Source organism: Myotis nattereri (genome assembly GCF_964212035.1).
Source record: "Myotis nattereri genome assembly, chromosome: 3".
Lineage (NCBI taxonomy): Eukaryota > Metazoa > Chordata > Mammalia > Chiroptera > Vespertilionidae > Myotis > Myotis nattereri.
The window spans coordinates 65,961,696-65,979,786 of NC_138077.1; the positions used below are offsets into that span (position 1 = coordinate 65,961,696).

Genomic DNA, 18,091 nt, shown 5'->3' on the forward strand with positions numbered 1-18,091 from the left:
AACTTTTATTGACACCAATTTAGCAGTATCTATCAAAACTAAAATGCATAAATTTTGACCCAAAAATCTAACTTCTGTGAACTCATGCTATAGTTACATTGTATGTAATAAATGACTAGAAACAACTAAAATTTCTATCATTAAGATATTGATTAATATACCATATGAATTATGGTATATTCATATAATGAATGCTATTTAGCTATAAAAAAGGAATAGAAGCTTATATGAATTGCTCTAGAAAGATCTCCAAGATATAGTTTCATTTCTAATAATTGGTTATGAATACTTTTAAACTATTGCAAAGCTGAATTTTACAGTGAACTCCATCTGCTATTTCTACCGGCTAGATTCTACCATTAACACTTTATCACATATCTATCTATCTTACACAATACATTTCTTTTTAAGTGAATATAATATGCTATCTTTTAGTAAAAAAAAAAAAAAAAAAGGAAGAAAAGTACATATTGATATTGGTTCATAAATGCAATTAAACTAGAAGGCTATATAATAAGAAGAACTAATTAAAATGGCTGCATGCAAGTGTGTGTTCTGAAAACTGGCCAGATACAGATGACAAAAGTGGGGAGAATTGTCACCATATACATGTTCATTTGTTTATTTAAAATCTGCAAACCATGCAAAAGATTAAATAAAAGTTAACAGTAACAACAGAAAAAATTCTTTTGACTAGTCATGATTTTATAACCACAAAGATTTCTCATTTTATTTCAAATTTTCAGATGACTTTTTTTTTTTAATTAGCACAGTACTCACACACACAGAAAAAATACTGGCAAGCATGTATTTTAGTATGACAAAAAAAAAAGGTTGTTTCAAATAAATCTTAAATAGCTAAAGAATTAATGCTGATCCTGAGGACCAATCTAAGTAAAATACACAAATAAAATGCCCCCCCCCCCAAAAAAAAAATAAAAAAACTGGTTTCTCTTCACAAGGCTTAACTCTTTATCTCTTTATTTTTTATAGAAAATTGAAAATAAATTCTTTATTTAAAAGCCAAAATTATGGTAGCTAAACTAGCCAAACAGTAAATATTCCCCAGTACTAAAGCTGTAATTTAACACATCACCCAGCACTATTTATTAGAATAAAGATAGAATGGTGACCGGTTTACTATTATAAACAGAAATGATTGGAGACTTTTAATCATACAAATTGATGATGGCATTCTGTTTATGGTTCCTTCTACAATATGTCTCTCTCTAATTGATTCCCCCTAAAGTTTGTGAACTACTGAAATATTAAGAGTAATGAAAATTCAGAAGGTGATACTAATTTATTAAGAAGAGCACTAATTCCTAGTACCTTTCTTCAATATACTCCTGTATGAATCAGATTTCTAATACCAACATTTCATGCTTCTGATACCACTGGTTGTTCTGCTTCTACCTTTGCCATAAATCCTTAAAATATGACTTATAGAACGTGGCAAAAAATCTAACCAAAAGGCCCAATCAGTGTGGCTCAGTGGTTGAGTGTTGACCCATGAACCAGGAGGTCAGGGCATATGCAAGGGTTGTAGGCTTGATCCCCAGTGTGGGACGTGCAGGAGGCAGCCAATCAATGATTCTCTCTCATCATTGATGTTTCTCTCTCTCTCTCTTCCTCTCCCTTCCTCTCTGAAATCAATATAAATATATTTTTTTTAAAAAGAAATTCAATCAAAAAGGATACAAGTTTCTTCATACACCTGGATAGTAGCCATGTCACCTTCCAATCGGATAATCTCTCCAACCAACTCGCTGTGGCCCACTCTCACCAGCTCATACATGGCTGCACCTGACATTTCACAGGCTGTAACCACTGTAAAGAAAATATGCATATTTTGATGACTTAAGACTCTGTGAATAGTTATAGGTAATTAAAATATCCAGTAAATCCAATAAAACAACTCTCTCATATATTCATAAGGAAAATAAAACATCCACTATGGAACATACATATAGTTTCACAGAAAGATGCATTTTTAGCATATGCTATAGCGGGAAACAAAATAAATTTTTTAGGCTAAAGATTATACATTTACAGAATATACTCATAATAATCCATAATAACCCATAATGTAAAGAAGGGTTTTGATCAACCCAGGTTGCTATAATACATGAAAGAGTGGGTTTGGGAAAATGAAAATAAAAACTGAAAAAATGGAACAGAAACTTTAGCTAGTAGTGTGGTAGAATGCCACACAATTATCAGTTTGCTGTGTTGTCACCATTCCTTTGAAAGATAATATTGGAAACATCATCTTTACTCTCGAACACTTAATAACAGTGGTTCTTAAAACTTTTCTGGGACATGGACCTTTTTCATAAACTGATGATCACGCTCTACCTAGAAAAACTCACATATGCATCTACAAAATAGGCAATAGGAATGTTTATAATTAGTTACCACCACTGGGTGAGGTGCTAACTAAGAATCCCTATTTCTGCCTTGGCTGATGTGGCTCAGTTGGTTGAGCTTTGTCCCAGCCACCAAAAAAAGGTCACTGGTTCCATTCCTGGTCAGGGCACATGCCCAGTAGAAGGTGTGCAAGAAGAAGCCTATGATATTGCACTCTCTCTGATGTGCGAGCTCTCTCCCTTTTTCTCTCTCTCCCTTAAGTCAATGAAATAAATAAATAGATATTTATATAGATATAGATAGATAGATATAGATAGATATATGTATATATATGTGTGTGTGTGTGTGTGTGTATGTGTGTGTGTGTATATATATAAATATATATATATATATATATCTACACTAATAAAAGAGAAAAATGGTAATTGGCGTACGGCGATACCTTTTTCATTGGCTAATCAGGGCTATATGCAAATTAACTGCCAACTAAGATTGGCAGTTAACTGCCAACAAGATGGCGGCTAATTTGCATATGTAGGCACAATGCAGGGAGGCGAAAGGGAAAGCAGGAAGAAGCCCCCTGCCACTGACAGTGATCGGAAACCCAGGGGGGAGCTAAGAGCTGGGGGGCAGGGCAAAGGCGGCCCTGGGGCTGCCTTTGCCCTGCCCCCCAGCCATGATCGGAGAATCAGGCGCCTTTGCCGCCCTGGCCAGTGATAGCAGGAAGTAGGGGTGGAGCCAGCGATGGGAGCTGGCACGGTTGAAGCTGGCAGTCCCAGGAGCTAGGGGTCCCTTGTCTGGGCCTAAAGCAAAGCCCACGATCGCGGGGCCCCCCGCTGCCTGGGCCGGACGCCTAGGCCAGAGGCGTTAGGCCTGGGCAGGGGCGGAGCCTGCAACTGCGGGGAGCTGGGGGTCCCCTGACCAGGCCTGACACCTCTGCCGGAGGCCTCAGGCCTGGTCAAGGGGCCGATCCGGTGATTGGTGATCGGAGGGTGATGAGGGTCAACTCCTCTGGCCGAGGCATCAGGCCTGGGCGGGGGGCTGAGCCGGGGATTGGGGGGATATGATGGTCCCCTTGCCCAGGCCTGAAGCCTGGGTCAGAGGCGTCAGGCTTGGGCGGGGGGTGGAGCAAGCGATCAGAGGGAGATGGGGGTCCCCTGCCCAGCCATGATTCCTGGGCCAGAGGCCTCAGGCCTGGGCAGGGGTCAGAGCCAGTGATCGGGGGGAGATGAGGGTCCCCTGTCCAAGCCTGACACCTCTGGCGGAGGCGTCAGGCCTGGGCAAGGGGCCGATCAGGCGATCGGAGGGTGATGGGGGTCTATGCCTCTGGCCGAGGCATCAGGCCTGGGCAAGGGGCAGAGCCAGCAATCGGAGGGGTCTGGGGGTCCCCTGCCCAGGCCTGACGCCTCCGCCAGAGGCCTCAGGCCTGGGGTGGGGGCAGAACCAGTGATGGGGGGAAATGAGGGTCCCCTGCCCAGGCCTGACGCCTCTGTCAGAGGCGTCAGGCCTGGGCAAGGGGCCGATCCTGCGATTGGAGGGTGATGGGGGTCAACGCCTGAGGGCTCCCAGTATGTGAGAGGGGGCAGACTGGGCTGAGGGACACTCCCCCCCCCCCACACACACACCCAGTGCACGAATTTCGTGCACCGGGCCCCTAGTCTATATATATATAGACTAGGGGCCCGGTGCACAAAAATTTGAGCACTCGGGGGTGAAGGGGGTCCTTAGCCCAGCCTGTGCCCTCTCACAGTCTGGGACTCCTCAGGGGATGACCACAAGTTGGCTTAGGCCCACTCCCCAGGGAATTGGGCCTAAGATGGCAATCAGACATCCCTCTGGCAGCCCGGCAGCCCTCGGGGGATGTCCACTTGCCAGCGGGGAGCAGGCCTAAGCTGCAGTCGGACATCCTTAGTGCTGCTGAGGATGCGGGAGAGGCTCCTACCACCTCCACTGTACTGGCAGCCATCAGCCTGGCTTGTGGCTGAGCAGAGCTCCTCCCATGTGGGAGCGCCCTGACCACCAGAGGGCAGCTCCTGCATTGAGCATCTGCTCCCTGGTGGTCAGTGTGTGTCATAGTGACCAGTCATTCCCAGTCTTTCTGCTATTAGGGTCAGTTTGCATATTACCCTTTTACTATATAGGATAGAGGCCTGGTGCACGGGTAGGGGCCGGCTGGTTTGCCCTGAAGGGTGTCCCGGATCAGAGTGGGGGTTCCGCTTGGGTGCCTGGCCAGCCTGGATGAGGGGATGATGGCTGTTTGCAGCTGGTCACACCCCCTCTTCAGGGTGGGGGTCCCCACTGGGGTGCCTGGCCAGTCTGGGTGAGGGGTTGAGGGCCGTTTTCAGGCTGGCGGGTGACTGAAGCTCCCAACCGCTCCTTTTTATCTTTTTCTTTTTTATTCATGGATTTATTTATCTTCTATGGCTGTCACTGGAACTGAGAGCCGGCTTTAGCTCTGAGGCTCAACTCCAGCTCTGAGACCTCGGCTGCTGAAAGTAGGTATCTGGGTTTGTTTGACTTCTATAATTGAAACACTGTTGCAGCTCTAGCTCTGAGGCCTGGCTGGCTGAAAGCAGGTTTCTGGGGTTTGTTTAGCTTCTATAAATGCAACATTGTTTCTTAGAGTGCAGCTCAGAGGCCGGCAGCGGCAGGCGGGGAACCTTGGCTTTCTCCATCACTGGAGCAAGCAAGCCTCCTGTTCGCTTCAGCTGCCTGGCTGCCGGCCACCATCTTGGTTGGCAGTTAATTTGCATATCTTCCTGATTAGCCAATGGGAAGCGGTTCGGAGGTATGGTTAATTACCATGTTTGTCTATTATTAGATAGGATATATGTATATGTATATATGTGTGTGTGTGTATGTGTGTGTGTGTGTGTGTGTGTGTGTGTGTATGTGTGTATATATATATATATAAAAGAACCCTGCCTGGCCAGCTTGGCTCAGTGGTTGAGCTTTGACCTATGAACCAGGAGGTCATGGTTCCATTCCCAGTCAGGGCACATGCCCAGGTGCAGGCTTGATTCCCAGTAGGGGGCGTGCAGGAGGCAGCTGATCAATAATTCTTTCTCATCATTGATGTTTCTATTTCTCTCTTTTCCTTCCTCTCTGAAATCAATAATAATAAAAATATATACATATATATAAAAGAGTCCCTATTTTTTGCAAGTACTATAACAGAATTTGTACTTACTATTTTGGACTATATATATTGTCTAGTAAGAAAAGATTACTTTTCTGGCAGGAAGGGAAGGTTGTACATTTTCTTAGGCATAGAAATAAATCTATTTTTAATATTTAGCCTTCTGATAAAATTGATTAGAACTATGTATTAGGCAACATTCAAATAAAAACTATTAAAGTATTAATATTTTATTGTATTAGAACAATGTAGATATATTAATTTCATAAATATTTACCTCTATACCTACTATATACTAGAAAGAATTAAGATGCATTGAAATATCAGAGTAACTAAAATTTTAAATCTTATTTCATCAACCAAATGTATGCCATTTCTTTATCTTATTAAGTACTAAAGAATTAGAAATAGGTTCAAGAATTTACTACAAGTTTTAGAAAAATATTTTTGCCTAAACTCTTTTGATGGTGTTCTTTTGTCCTTTCCCTAAAAGTTCTTGTGTGTAGCATTTCCTAAAAACTCTTTTGATCATCAAGAGGAAACTGTTTCTCTGAATAGCAACAGAGATTAAAAACAGTGAAATGCATTGTTTGCCAATTAATTAAAGCTCAAACAGCAAGTTCTAAGTGATAGAAGCTTCCAGGGGAGAAATAAGAGGCACAGTGACTGAGAGTCTTCATTTGCATAAAGACCGAGATATAAGAAACAATGGATTTCCACTAAGGATTATAAATCAATGAACAGGTTTACTTCTGGAAACTGAATCAGGTTTTTCAGTAGGAGTGTGGAATAATAAAATGAATACTAGAATGAGATACAGCAGTACCCCAAGTTTGGGCAAAATGAACATAAACTTTAAAACGGCTCTCCATTATCAGTGCCATGTCATGAGGCTTCTTTTCCACAGCTAGCCAGTTATGTGATTCTGAAATAGCCATTTAGAAGGTTTTATATATGTAAAGAGCTAAGGTTGGTATTACTGAGAAATGCTCTGAAAACATTATTAAAGTTCAAACCAAATTAACATATTTATTGAATGCTTATAATTTGCAAGGTATCACATACTAAAAGCAATAGCTTTTTAACCTCAGATTTTAACAAAAAATAGGTAATAATCTGAACAGTGACTATACATTTACATAATAAACATGATATTACAAATTAGTACCTCAATAATTATCAAATTTAGATAATGAATGCTAGATAAGCCCTTAGGATGGAGGTATTACCTCAGTCTCATCTTATATAATAAAAGGCCAATATGCTAGGTGTCCGGTCGGCCGTTCAACCAATCAAAGTGTAATGTGCTAGCCCTGACTGGTTTGGCTCAGTGGATAGAGCGTCGGCCTGCGGACTGAGGGGTCGCGAGTTTGATTCTGGTCAAGGGCATGTACCTTGGTTGCGGGCACATCCCCAGTGGGAGGTGTGCAAGAGGGACCTGATCGATGTTTCTCTCTCATCGATGTTTCTAACTCTCTATCTCTCTCCCTTCCTCTCTGTAAAAAATCAATAAAATATATTTAAAAACAAAAACAAACAAACAAACAAAACCCACAAAGTGTAATGTGCTAATGATATGCTAAGACCACTCAAATGCTCACTGTGATGTGCACTGACCACCAGGGGGCAGACAGTTGACCAGCCAACCAGTCGCTATGACATGCACTGACCACCAGGGGACAGACGCTCCAACCAGTAGGTTAACTTGCTGCTGGGGTCCAGCCCATCAGGATTGAGCGAGATGGGCCAGACACACCCTGGCACCCTCCTTCGGTCCCTCCCCGGCTGGCCAACCTCCTGTGTCTCTCCCTGGCCCTGATCGTGCACCGGTGGGGTCCCTCGGCCTGGCCTGCACCCTCTCGCAATCCGGGATCCCTCAGGGATGTCAGAGAGCCACAGTTTCAGCCCGATCCCGCAGGCCAGGCTGAGGGACCCCACTGATGCACGAGTTCGTGCACCCAGCCTCTAGTAGCAGTTATAAAATCTTTTGAGGACAGAATTTATGTAGGTGAACAGAAACTTCTATATTTCCATCTAAAACACCTTGAAAATACATTAATTGAAATTAGGAATCTTTACCATTGAGATTATTATGTATTACTTACCAGGTCCTGAGACCCCATGCACATAACCAAATGTGCTTTCTTTATCTTCATCACGTATTTTTGGTAGCTTGGAGAAATCCATTGTGTTAATTTACCTAAGGGGAAAAATTAAGTCATAATTACAAACCCTAACGCAAAAGAACCAATATAGGTAGTCAACTCTCATTGATGGTGTATTTTGAGTTATTACCACTTCTTCAAAGTAAAATAAAAAATTCTTAAAATGTGATTAAAAGTACCTCATTCCTGGATGCTTTACAATTATTAAAATTCAGAATTATATATCCCCATGAAAACTGTCCCATAAAAAATACTGAGTAGCTCTAACAGGTTTGGCTCAATGGATAGAGCGTCGGCCTGCGAACTCAAGGGTCCCAGGTTCGATTCCGGTCAAAGGCATGTACCTTGGTTGCAGGCACATACCCAGTAGGGAGTGTGAAGGAGGCAGCTGATTGATGTTTCTCTCTCATCGATGTTTCTAACTCTCTATCCCTCTCCCTTCCTCTCTGTAAGAAATCAGATAGAGAACCAAGATGGCGGCATAGGTTAACGCCGGAGTTTGCTGCTTTGAACAACTACTTCAAAAGTGAAACCAAAAAACGGAAGGGACATCACCCAGAACCACTGGAACGCTGGCTGAGTGGAAGTCCTACAACTAGGAGGAAAGAGAAACGCATTCGGACACTCAGAGGAGGCGCAGTGCTGAAGTCAAATTCTGAGGTGCGGAGTGCGCGGAGCGGGCTGGCGGCGGAGGGCGCGGTTGGCGTTTTCAATCGGGAGGGAGTCGCAGACTCTGAGCTCCAGATCCCAGCGAGTCTTTAGGGACCCAGACTCAAACGGGAGAAGCGGGACTGTCTGGCTTCGGTCAGAGCGAGTGCAGCTTTCTCTCCGAGCTTTGCAGCCATTGCTGGGACTCAGAGAGGCAGAGCCCCTGGGGACAGGACTGAGAGCCGCCATCACTGCTCTCTCCGGCCCACCCTGTTGATCCTGTGCGACCCGCCCTGCCCAAGCCCTGCACAGAGGCATTTGCCGGATAGCCTCAGGCAAAGGCTAGATTAGCACCTCCCTAGAGGACAGAAGTTCTCTCACTGCAGACACAGCTGATTCTCATAGCCACTTGGCCTGGAGGTCAAACCCTCCCTGGTATTAGCTACAACAATCAAGGTTTATAAGACTGCGCACAAAGACCACTAGGGGGTGCACCAAGGAAGCATAACAAAATGCGGAGACAAAGAAACAGGACAAAATTGTCAATGGAAGATATAGAGTTCAGAACCACACTTTTAAGGTCTCTCAAGAACTGTTTAGAAGCCGCCGATAAACTTAATGAGATCTACAAGAAAACTAATGAGACCCTCGATGTTATATTGGGGAACCAACTAGAAATTAAGCATACACGGACTGAAATAACGAATACTATACAGACTCCCGACAGCAGACCAGAGGAGCGCAAGAATCAAGTCAATGATTTGAAATGCGAGGAAGCAAAAAACACCCAACCGGAAAAGCAAAATGAAAAAAGAATCCAAAAATGCGAGGATAGTGTAAGGAGCCTCTGGGACAGCTTCAAGCGTACCAACATCAGAATTATAGGGGTGCCAGAAGATGAGAGAGAGCAAGATATTGAAAACCTATTTGAAGAAATAATGACAGAAAACTTCCCCCACCTGGTGAAAGAAATGGACTTACAGGTCCAAGAAGCGCGGAGAACCCCAAACAAAAGGAATCCAAAGAGGACCACACCAAGACACATCATAATTAAAATGCCAAGAGCAAAAGACAAAGAGAAAATCTTAAAAACAGCAAGAGAAAGAAACTCAGTTACCTACAAGGGAATACCCATACGACTGTCAGCTGATTTCTCAACAGAAACTTTGCAGGCCAGAAGGGAGTGGCAAGAAATGTTCAAAGTGATGAATACCAAGAACCTACAACCAAGATTACTTTATCCAGCAAAGCTTTCATTCAGAATTGAAGGTCAGATAAAGAGCTTCACACATAAGGAAAAGCTAAAGGAGTTCATCACCACCAAACCAGGATTATATGAAATGCTGAAAGGTATCCTTTAAGAAGAGGAAGAGGAAGAAAAAGGTAAAGATACAAATTATGAACAACAAATATGCATCTATCAACAAGTGAATCTAAGAATCAAGTGAATAAATAATCTGATGAACAGAATCAACTGGTGATTATAATAGAATCAGGGACATAGAAAGGGAATGGACTGACTATTCTTGGGGGGGAAAGGGGTGTGGGAGATGCAGGAAGAGACTGGGCAAAAATCGTGCACCTATGGATGAGGACAGTGGGTGGGGAGTGAGGGCGGAGGGTGGGGTGGGAACTGGGAGGAGGGGAGTTATGGGGGGAAAAAAAGAGGAACAAATGTAATAATCTGAACAATAAAGATTTAATTAAAAGAAAAAAAAATTTAAAAAAAAAAAAGAAATCAATAAAATATATTTTAAAAAAAAATACTGAGTATAACAATGTGAAGTCTTCTCAATGGTTTATCCAGCCCTACATCTTGCCCTCTCCCCCATTATCTTTCTGACCATCTCTCCAATTACTTCTACCCTTAATCATTCTGCATATACAGGAGTGGGAAAAATTAGGTTTACAGTCGTAATAATAAGTAATACAATAATGTACTCAGAACTGTAAATCTACTTTTGCCCACCCCTGTATACACTGAATTCCTTGCCATTTCTCAAAAACATACATGTTCTGCCTCAGGGTCTTTGTACATGTTGCTCCCTCTACCTAGAGTACCCTTCTTGCAGATATCTGCTCCTATACTTCCTTCAGGTCTTTACTCAACTGTCCCCTACTCCAAGAGGCTTCTCTGCCCATCTATTTAAATCACAACATAGCCCCCTCCTTCACTGCTTTATTTTTCATCATCTTATGTCTTACATTTATTTTTACTTTTTAATCCTCCCTCGAGAATATTTTTCCAGTGATTTGCTTGTTTTTTAGAGAGAGTGAAAGGGAAGGGGAGAGACAGAGAGAAACACTAATGTCAGACACATCAATTGGTTGCCTCCCGGGGCACCCTGACCAGGATCAGGGATCAAGCCTGCAACCGAGGTACGTACCCTTGATCAGAATCAAACCCAGCACGCTTCAGTCCACAGGATGATGCTCTATCCACTGAGTCAAATCAGCTAGGGCACATTTAATTTTTAAATACATTATCCATTTTTAACATTTTTCTGAAAGCACTTTTCTTTTTTTTTAGCAGAACATGGAACAGTTTAAGTAATTCAGTTCAACCTCTTTTCTTTATGGATGTGCAAACTGAAAAACCTAAAGAATGAACTATTCAAGTCCAAATAGAAAACTGGTGGCAGATGCCAAAGCAGAAAGTTTATTTTTGACCACTGGTCTAAGTTAAAAATTATTGATGTTTAATAATGGAGATAAAATACATGTACATATAAAAAGCTAAATTATGCCCCAGAAACAACCATAAAGTAAAGGTCACAGATCAATAAGTAATAGTGTTAAATCATATAAGTTATCTACTAAAAGTTCAATAATTAGAATGTTTAGGGAGCACAGGTTGAAGGTCAGGTAAAATTTGGATAAAATAGAAAGGAAAAAAAAAGGTAGCAAAGACATTTCAGTTGGGGAAATAATAAAAACAAAAGAATAGAGAAATTTTAAAGAAGTTTACAGACTATGAAGAAAGGTTTTATTAGGACAACAGTGAGAAATAAAGATACAAAGGTAAAGACATTTCTTTGTGGGTCTTGAAATGAAATGCCAAGTAGACTTGAATCTACAAACAATCCTATATAATAAAGAGCTAATATACTAATTAAACCAAATGGCAGAACAACTTTCCAGAACGACCAGTGGGCAGGTGGTAGTGCCTTGAGGCAGCTGGGGCTGCGAGGGCCAAGTTCCTTGCACGAATTTCGTGCATCAGGCCTCTAATAGGAAATAACCGAAAATGGAGAACTTTAATGGGGAAAATGATGTTCAGTTAATTTAACAGGTTAGACTGAAAAGCTCTAGAAATAGTTATGATTTGAGTATCAATTGAATTCAATTTATTAAATGTTTATTGAGCTCCTACCAAGGAAAAGAAACTGTGTTAAACGAAGTGAATAAGGATTGTGAATAAAAGGAGCTTTCACTGGCTTTAAACAACTGTACATAAAAAGCACAATGACTTAAGTGTTCAAAACGACCACACAATGAAAGCCAAGAAGAAACTGATTTGAATGTGGGAGAAGTGTTAACCAATGTGAATGAAGTAGAGGGAACAGGTAGCTGAAAAGTAAGTTTTGAGGCTGGCTGAGTTGAGTCTAGATATGAAGAATACCACAAGAGAGGAAAACCAAACCCTGAGCCTTGGGGGTTAATTCTGGCAGGATGGGAAGGTTTTTTTTAGTCTTTCAAGCGCTATTGAAGGATCATCAGGAGAAGCATATATTCCATGGAATACAATTTGTAATCCATTAGTCAAGATATCAAGGATTGGGGAAGGGAGTATAACAATGAAGTCATTAACAGAGGAGTTATGGTTTGAAATACTGGTGCCATCAGAATGGAGATGGTGGACAGGGCTAGAATGGAGTGATTAAAGAAATAGGCAAGAGTGTAAACAAAAATTAAAACCATATGGAGATATGGGAGACATTAAAGTGAGTCAAATATGATCTAAGGAGCAGGAAAAGTGCCAAGAACTTGAAGATGATATCAGTGATAAGATAGAGACAGACTATCATGAAGTTGGTAGTTTACTGATAAAGATGAAGGCAGGGTGAAAGTCATCAAAAATAATGGAACTGAGCTAGAAATAAAAAATAAACCAGACATCATAGTCACAAATACCACAATAAAAATCACAAGGATTTTGGGATTCTCAGTAGGAAAATTAATTGGAGAAGGGCATTTGAGGAAGGAAGAAGGAAAAAGGGAAACTGGTTTACCAGGATTCTCAGCTTCCTAAAGACAGGGCTATTGATTAAGCATGTATGGGATTGCAAATACTGGAATACAAAGAGATGGAACAAGTTTTTCTAGAAACTACTTAGGCAATAGGGAGAAAAAGTTTAAAGACAAACACTTATTTGGGAAATGGGTTGGGCAAAGTTTTCAAAGAAGTAGTGAACGAGCAAATGAGGTCAAATTTTAAAATCAAAGATGTTCAAAGTCAGAAGGAAACTTGATAATCATATAGTCTAACTTCCTCCCCAAATATGGGTATTTCCTTCAGGGCATTCATGATACATAGTCATCTGTCTTTGAAGTGGAAATGGCACAAGATCTTGAGTCAGCAGACTCAGGACTCAGGCGGATTCTGCCAGTGACATGCTATAAATCAAAATCTCTTATTATGTTCATTTGTAAAATAGGAATAATGCTATCATCCGCCCCAGAGCTGTGATTAAATGACAAATTTCTTGCCTGGCTGGTATGGCTCAGAGGTTGAGTGTCAGACCATGAACCAGTAGGTCATGGTTTCATTTCTTGTTAGGACACATGCCCTGGTTGTGGGTTCGATCCCCAATGGGGGGTAGGGAGAAAATGCAGGAGGCAGCAGATGGATGTTTCTTTCTCATCAATGTTTCTATCTTTCTACCCCTCTCGCTTCGCCACTTTAAAATCAATAAAAATATATATTTAAAAATGACAATTTCTTAAAGAGTTCCTTGTGACATAAAAAATGCTTATATTCAGTAGTAATACTGGTATTTAAATAGGGCCTCACCCTGGCTGGTGTTGCCCAGTAGTTAGAGTGTCAGCCCACACACTGATGGGTCACAGGTTTGATTCCAGGTCAAGGGCATGTACCTGGGTTGTAGGTTCGACCCCAACCCCGGTCGGGGCATGTGCAGGAAGCAACCAATTGATGTTTCACATCGATGTTTCTTTCTCTCCCTCTGTTCCACTCTAAATAAATAAGTAAATAAGTAAATAATTAAATAAATAAATAGAAAAATACCTTTGGGTGAGGATCAACAACAACAAAAAACAAACAGGGCCTCAATTTTGAAAAAACACATTGTATTTTTAGAAAGCTTCTTTTAGAGAATTGTCTTGTATCTAATCTAAATCACCTTTCCCATAACTTCTACCCTCTAACCCTGTTTCTTCCAAGTACTGTAGCCACAGAGTAAATATGTTCTCTCTCCAAGCAAATTCTCTTTAGTGCCTTCAACTGTTCCTCAAAGATTAATCTTTTTTTTTTTTCAGATCTATACTCCCAAGGCTACCCTTTTCTGAAAGTATTTCATGATGTAAATGTTTCTTTTAAATCAAAGCAAACAAAATAAGAACAGTATTCTAGATGTTGTATGAGTAAGTACTGAAGAGTACCTCTTCATTTGTTCTGGGTGTTTCTTTATATTGAGAGACAGAGACCAAGGCTTTGAGTCAGACAGATAGAGTTTGAATTTAAAAGTTGTGTCCTTGGGCAAATCAAATGCTTTCAACTTTAGGAGCCTCAGTTTCACCTGTAAAATCTAATGGGGTTGTTGTTAGGCACCTAACAGTAAGTCTGACAGAAAAGTAATACTAATGACTACTAATTCTGTTAATGCAAGCTAAGATTGCCTAATTTCTAAAAAGTGCCTAATGTATTCTTTTTTTAAAATATATATATATATATATTTTTATTGATTTCAGAGAGGAAGGAAGAGGGAGAGAGAGATAGAAACATCAATGATGAGAACCATTGATTAGCTGCCTCCTGCACGTCCCCCACTGGGGATTGAGCTCACAACCTAGGCATATGCCCTTAACCGGAATCAAACCTGGGACCCCTCAGTCCGCAGGCCGATGCTCCATCCACCGAGCCAAACTGGCTAGAGCTACCTAATGTATTCTAATCATCTTCTTACTTGAACCAAATCTAGTCACTTGACTATTTTCTTCTTAATTATTATTATGTACTAGAGGCCTGTTGCATGAAGAGATTCGTGCAATAGGCCTTCCTTTCCCCTGGCTGCTGGCACCGGTTTTCCTCTGGCACCCAGCACCCAGGCCGAGCTCCGGCCAGAGCAGGCCCCGGAGCGGTGAGGCTTCGCTGCACCGCCAGCCCCAGAGCCTACGTATGCAAATTAACTGCCATCTTTGTTAGGTTAATTTGCATACTGTCCTGATTGACTTGTTAGTGTATCAAAGGTACGGTCAATTTACATGTTTGTCTATTATTAGGTAAGATAGTCCTTTTGGCCATAACTTCATTTCCTAAAACTAAATATATTTTTTAAAGTATCAATGATGTGACAGGTGCTGTATTATAGGTTGAAAATATAATGGAGTAAGACAATCCCCCCTGCCCCCCAAGGAGCTTCTGGCTTGGTGTGCTAAAAAGACAAACGAATAGTTACAATAAGGTGACAAATGTGCTCTCATAGAAACAGTGCAGGCTGCTTTAGAAGAGCATAAAGCACAGGCATCTAACCTAGACTTGGGCAGGACAGGAGTGACTTAGAGGAGGCAAAGTTGAGACTTGTAAGATGGACAAGAAGGCATTAGAGTATATAGTAGAGCTTCATTACAAATGGTTCAAATTTTCTAAGGTTCATAAAGATGTCTAGAAAGTTCATGAGGCAATAATGGTGTCTTTTCCGATTTTTAATATATATATTTACATACATTCCTTTTAAAACTACTGTGAATACCTCCAAATGTATGAGCAATGATTAGTGGAAATCAAATGGGTCTGTTCAGGATTCAGCTGCCTTGTGGGTTTATCACGCAGCTGGATTATCCTAGTCATAAAGGAAATAGATGATTCTACAGTTTTAAACATTTTTGTTTTTAGGAATATATTGTTTAGTTTATGACAAAGACAGCAGGCATTAGGAATAGTGACACCAAAGTAATAAGAGAAACAAGAAGTGATAATTCTATAGATTTACTACTTAGAGATGCTTTTCACCAGATCCACAAATTTACATTTATCTGATTAATATTCTTATACAGTTGACACTTGAACAACACAAGACATCGACCCCCACACAGTTGAAAATCCATGCATAGCTTTGGACTCCCCCAAAACTTAACTACTAATAGACTACTGCTGACCAGAAGTATTACTGATAACATAAGCAGTCAATTAACATATATTTTGTATATTATATGTAATACATACTATATTCTTACAATAAAGTAAGCTACAGAAAAGAAAATGGTAAGAAAATCATAAGGAAGAGAAAATATATTCACATTACCTGCATGTATTTACTGAGAAAAATCCACATATAAATGGATGCACAGTTCAAACCTGCATTGTTCAAGGGTCAACTATATATAAAGTCAAGTTGATTGTACTTTTTAAAAAGCCAGTGTTAAGAGAAAAACATGATGATGATTATGAGTAATTTTGCTTTCTCTACTCCACTGTGTTATATGTAGAGAAGTGGTTGCAAATACATCCCCAAACCAGCTCTTAACACATCTTTCATGATAAAATAAGAAAATTATGAACATACCAGCTTTTAAAGCATAAAATGAAGGAATTCCAAAACATTTCTGTCCACTTTTGGTATTTTAATATAGTTACCATATTTTTCCGTGTATAAGACGCTATTTTTTTCTAAAATCTTTAGACTGAAAATCAAGGGGCGTCTTATACATGGAAGTCAGCCAAGGAGGGAGCCACATGGGTGCATAGCTGCCCATATCTTGCCAAACAGGCTTCCCCCAATCACAAGCCTTACTGTTACTGACATCAGCTGATACCGTAATTGGAGGTGGAGATGGAGAGGGCGCAGATGCAACAGGGACCAGAGCGTTCTGAGCCCATAAAGATGTCAAAAAAATAAAGAGATAAATACTGGTAAGCGATTGTCTTACTCTGCAAAATTCAAACTGAATGTAATCAGCTATGCAAAATAGCATGGAAATAGAGCTGCAGAGAGACAATCTGGACCTCCTCCCACTGAGTGTATGATTAGACAGTGGAGAAAACAGGAAGAACAACTCCTTAAGATGCCAAAAAAGAAGAAGACCTTAAGAGGAAAACCAGCAAAATGGGCAAACTTGCAGCAGAGGCTCAAGACTTGGATTATGGAGCAGCACCAGAGTGGCTTATGTGTGTCAACCAAGTTTATTCAATGCCAGGCAAGAATTTTTGCAAGCGAAATGATCATTGTTGATTTTATAGGAAAGGCAAAATAGTGCTTCAATTTCATGAGGAGAGAAGGGTTGGCCATGAGAACACAAGCAAAGTTAGCTCAGAAAATGCCACCAGTTTATGAGGATGATCTCACATATATAGACAGTGACTCAGAAGACAGTAGTGATATAATAGAAGCTGAAGAAATTGATATGTCTCGAACCAATAGTGATGAAGAAGAGAGCAGTGATGCAACAGAGGCTGAATAAAATGATATGCTGCATAATATTATAGTACTGATATGTAAACATTACCTACGGTAATGACTAAATAAAAATGTGTTCTGTTTTATGTTTAAAATATTGATTTCTTAATTTTGGGTTGGAAAAGTGGGAGGCGTCTTATATATGGGGGTGTCTTATACACAGAAAAATACGGTATATTTTAATCTCGGCTCCAGCAACAGGAAGCTATATACTTGCTGTGCCCCTGCCTGGAATGTTTTTTCCTCACTCCCATGAAATAGTCCCCTTCTGCCCACTGTTATCCTCAACTCTCTTAGCCTGATTTTCCTCATAGCACTTATAACTACCAGAAAGATTACAGTTATTATTTTCTAATTTACTTGTTTACTGTCTGTATCACTCCATAGAATTCAAGTTTCATAAGTACTCAGTGAATGGTTACTGGATAACTTCAGATTCCCCTAATACCACTTCTGTTTAACAAATAGGGAAACTAAAAGAATGGAGATTTCAATAACTTGACCCAAGACCACAAAATTAGCAAGCAGAAAAGGTGGGATTTGAATCTAGACAGTCTTATTCCAAAGCCTGTAACTAGGCTACTTTCTCTTCTCTGCATCTAAACAATTCTATAAGGTGCAGGGGACAATAGTCTCTGCCTCAAGGCAGCAGTTTTATCGGGTTAGACATGGAGATGTCCTGGAAGGACAGGAAACTGTGGTCAGGATAGCGGACAGCTGTCAGCCCTTCAGGGTAGGTTTCAGAAACATAGCCTGTTCACACCCCTCAGAGGCCACCCTGCACCTGGTGACTGAGCAAAGTGAAGGTATAAAAGCCCAGTCGCATCAGCCTGGGGTAGGATACTGTCACAAGCAATACTTCATTCCAGATTTCCCCACCAGTTTGGTTGAGGTTTTGTTGGACTTGCATTGCATTTCAAGTTCTTCCTCTGCCCAACTCTGCTTCAGCCTCCTCCCTTTCACAAACAGGTTGATCCCTAACAAACATCTTATACACCAAACTGTTTCTTGGCATCTGCTTCCACAGAACCCAAAATATTCAAATAATAAAATATTGAACAATTACTCCCAGGACAATTGAAACTTAAGACTCACATTTAAACCCCTATAATTTTTGGCCTGTTTTCTGTCTT

The 18,091-nt window shown here is 40.8% G+C and overlaps 1 protein-coding gene across 1 annotated transcript in view; it reads right to left on the reverse strand.

Moving 5' to 3' along the window:
- ATP6V1A (ATPase H+ transporting V1 subunit A) overlaps window positions 1-18,091 on the reverse strand; it is a 69,769-nt gene that overhangs the window by 38,664 nt on the left and 13,014 nt on the right. The window contains exons 2-3 of the mRNA XM_081085659.1: window positions 7,615-7,709; window positions 1,702-1,830 (exon numbers count right to left, since the gene is read on the reverse strand). Of these exons, the coding sequence (XP_080941785.1) occupies window positions 1,702-1,830; window positions 7,615-7,696 (211 nt within the window). The 5' untranslated portion in view covers window positions 7,697-7,709. The remainder of the gene's footprint in view (window positions 1-1,701; window positions 1,831-7,614; window positions 7,710-18,091) is intronic.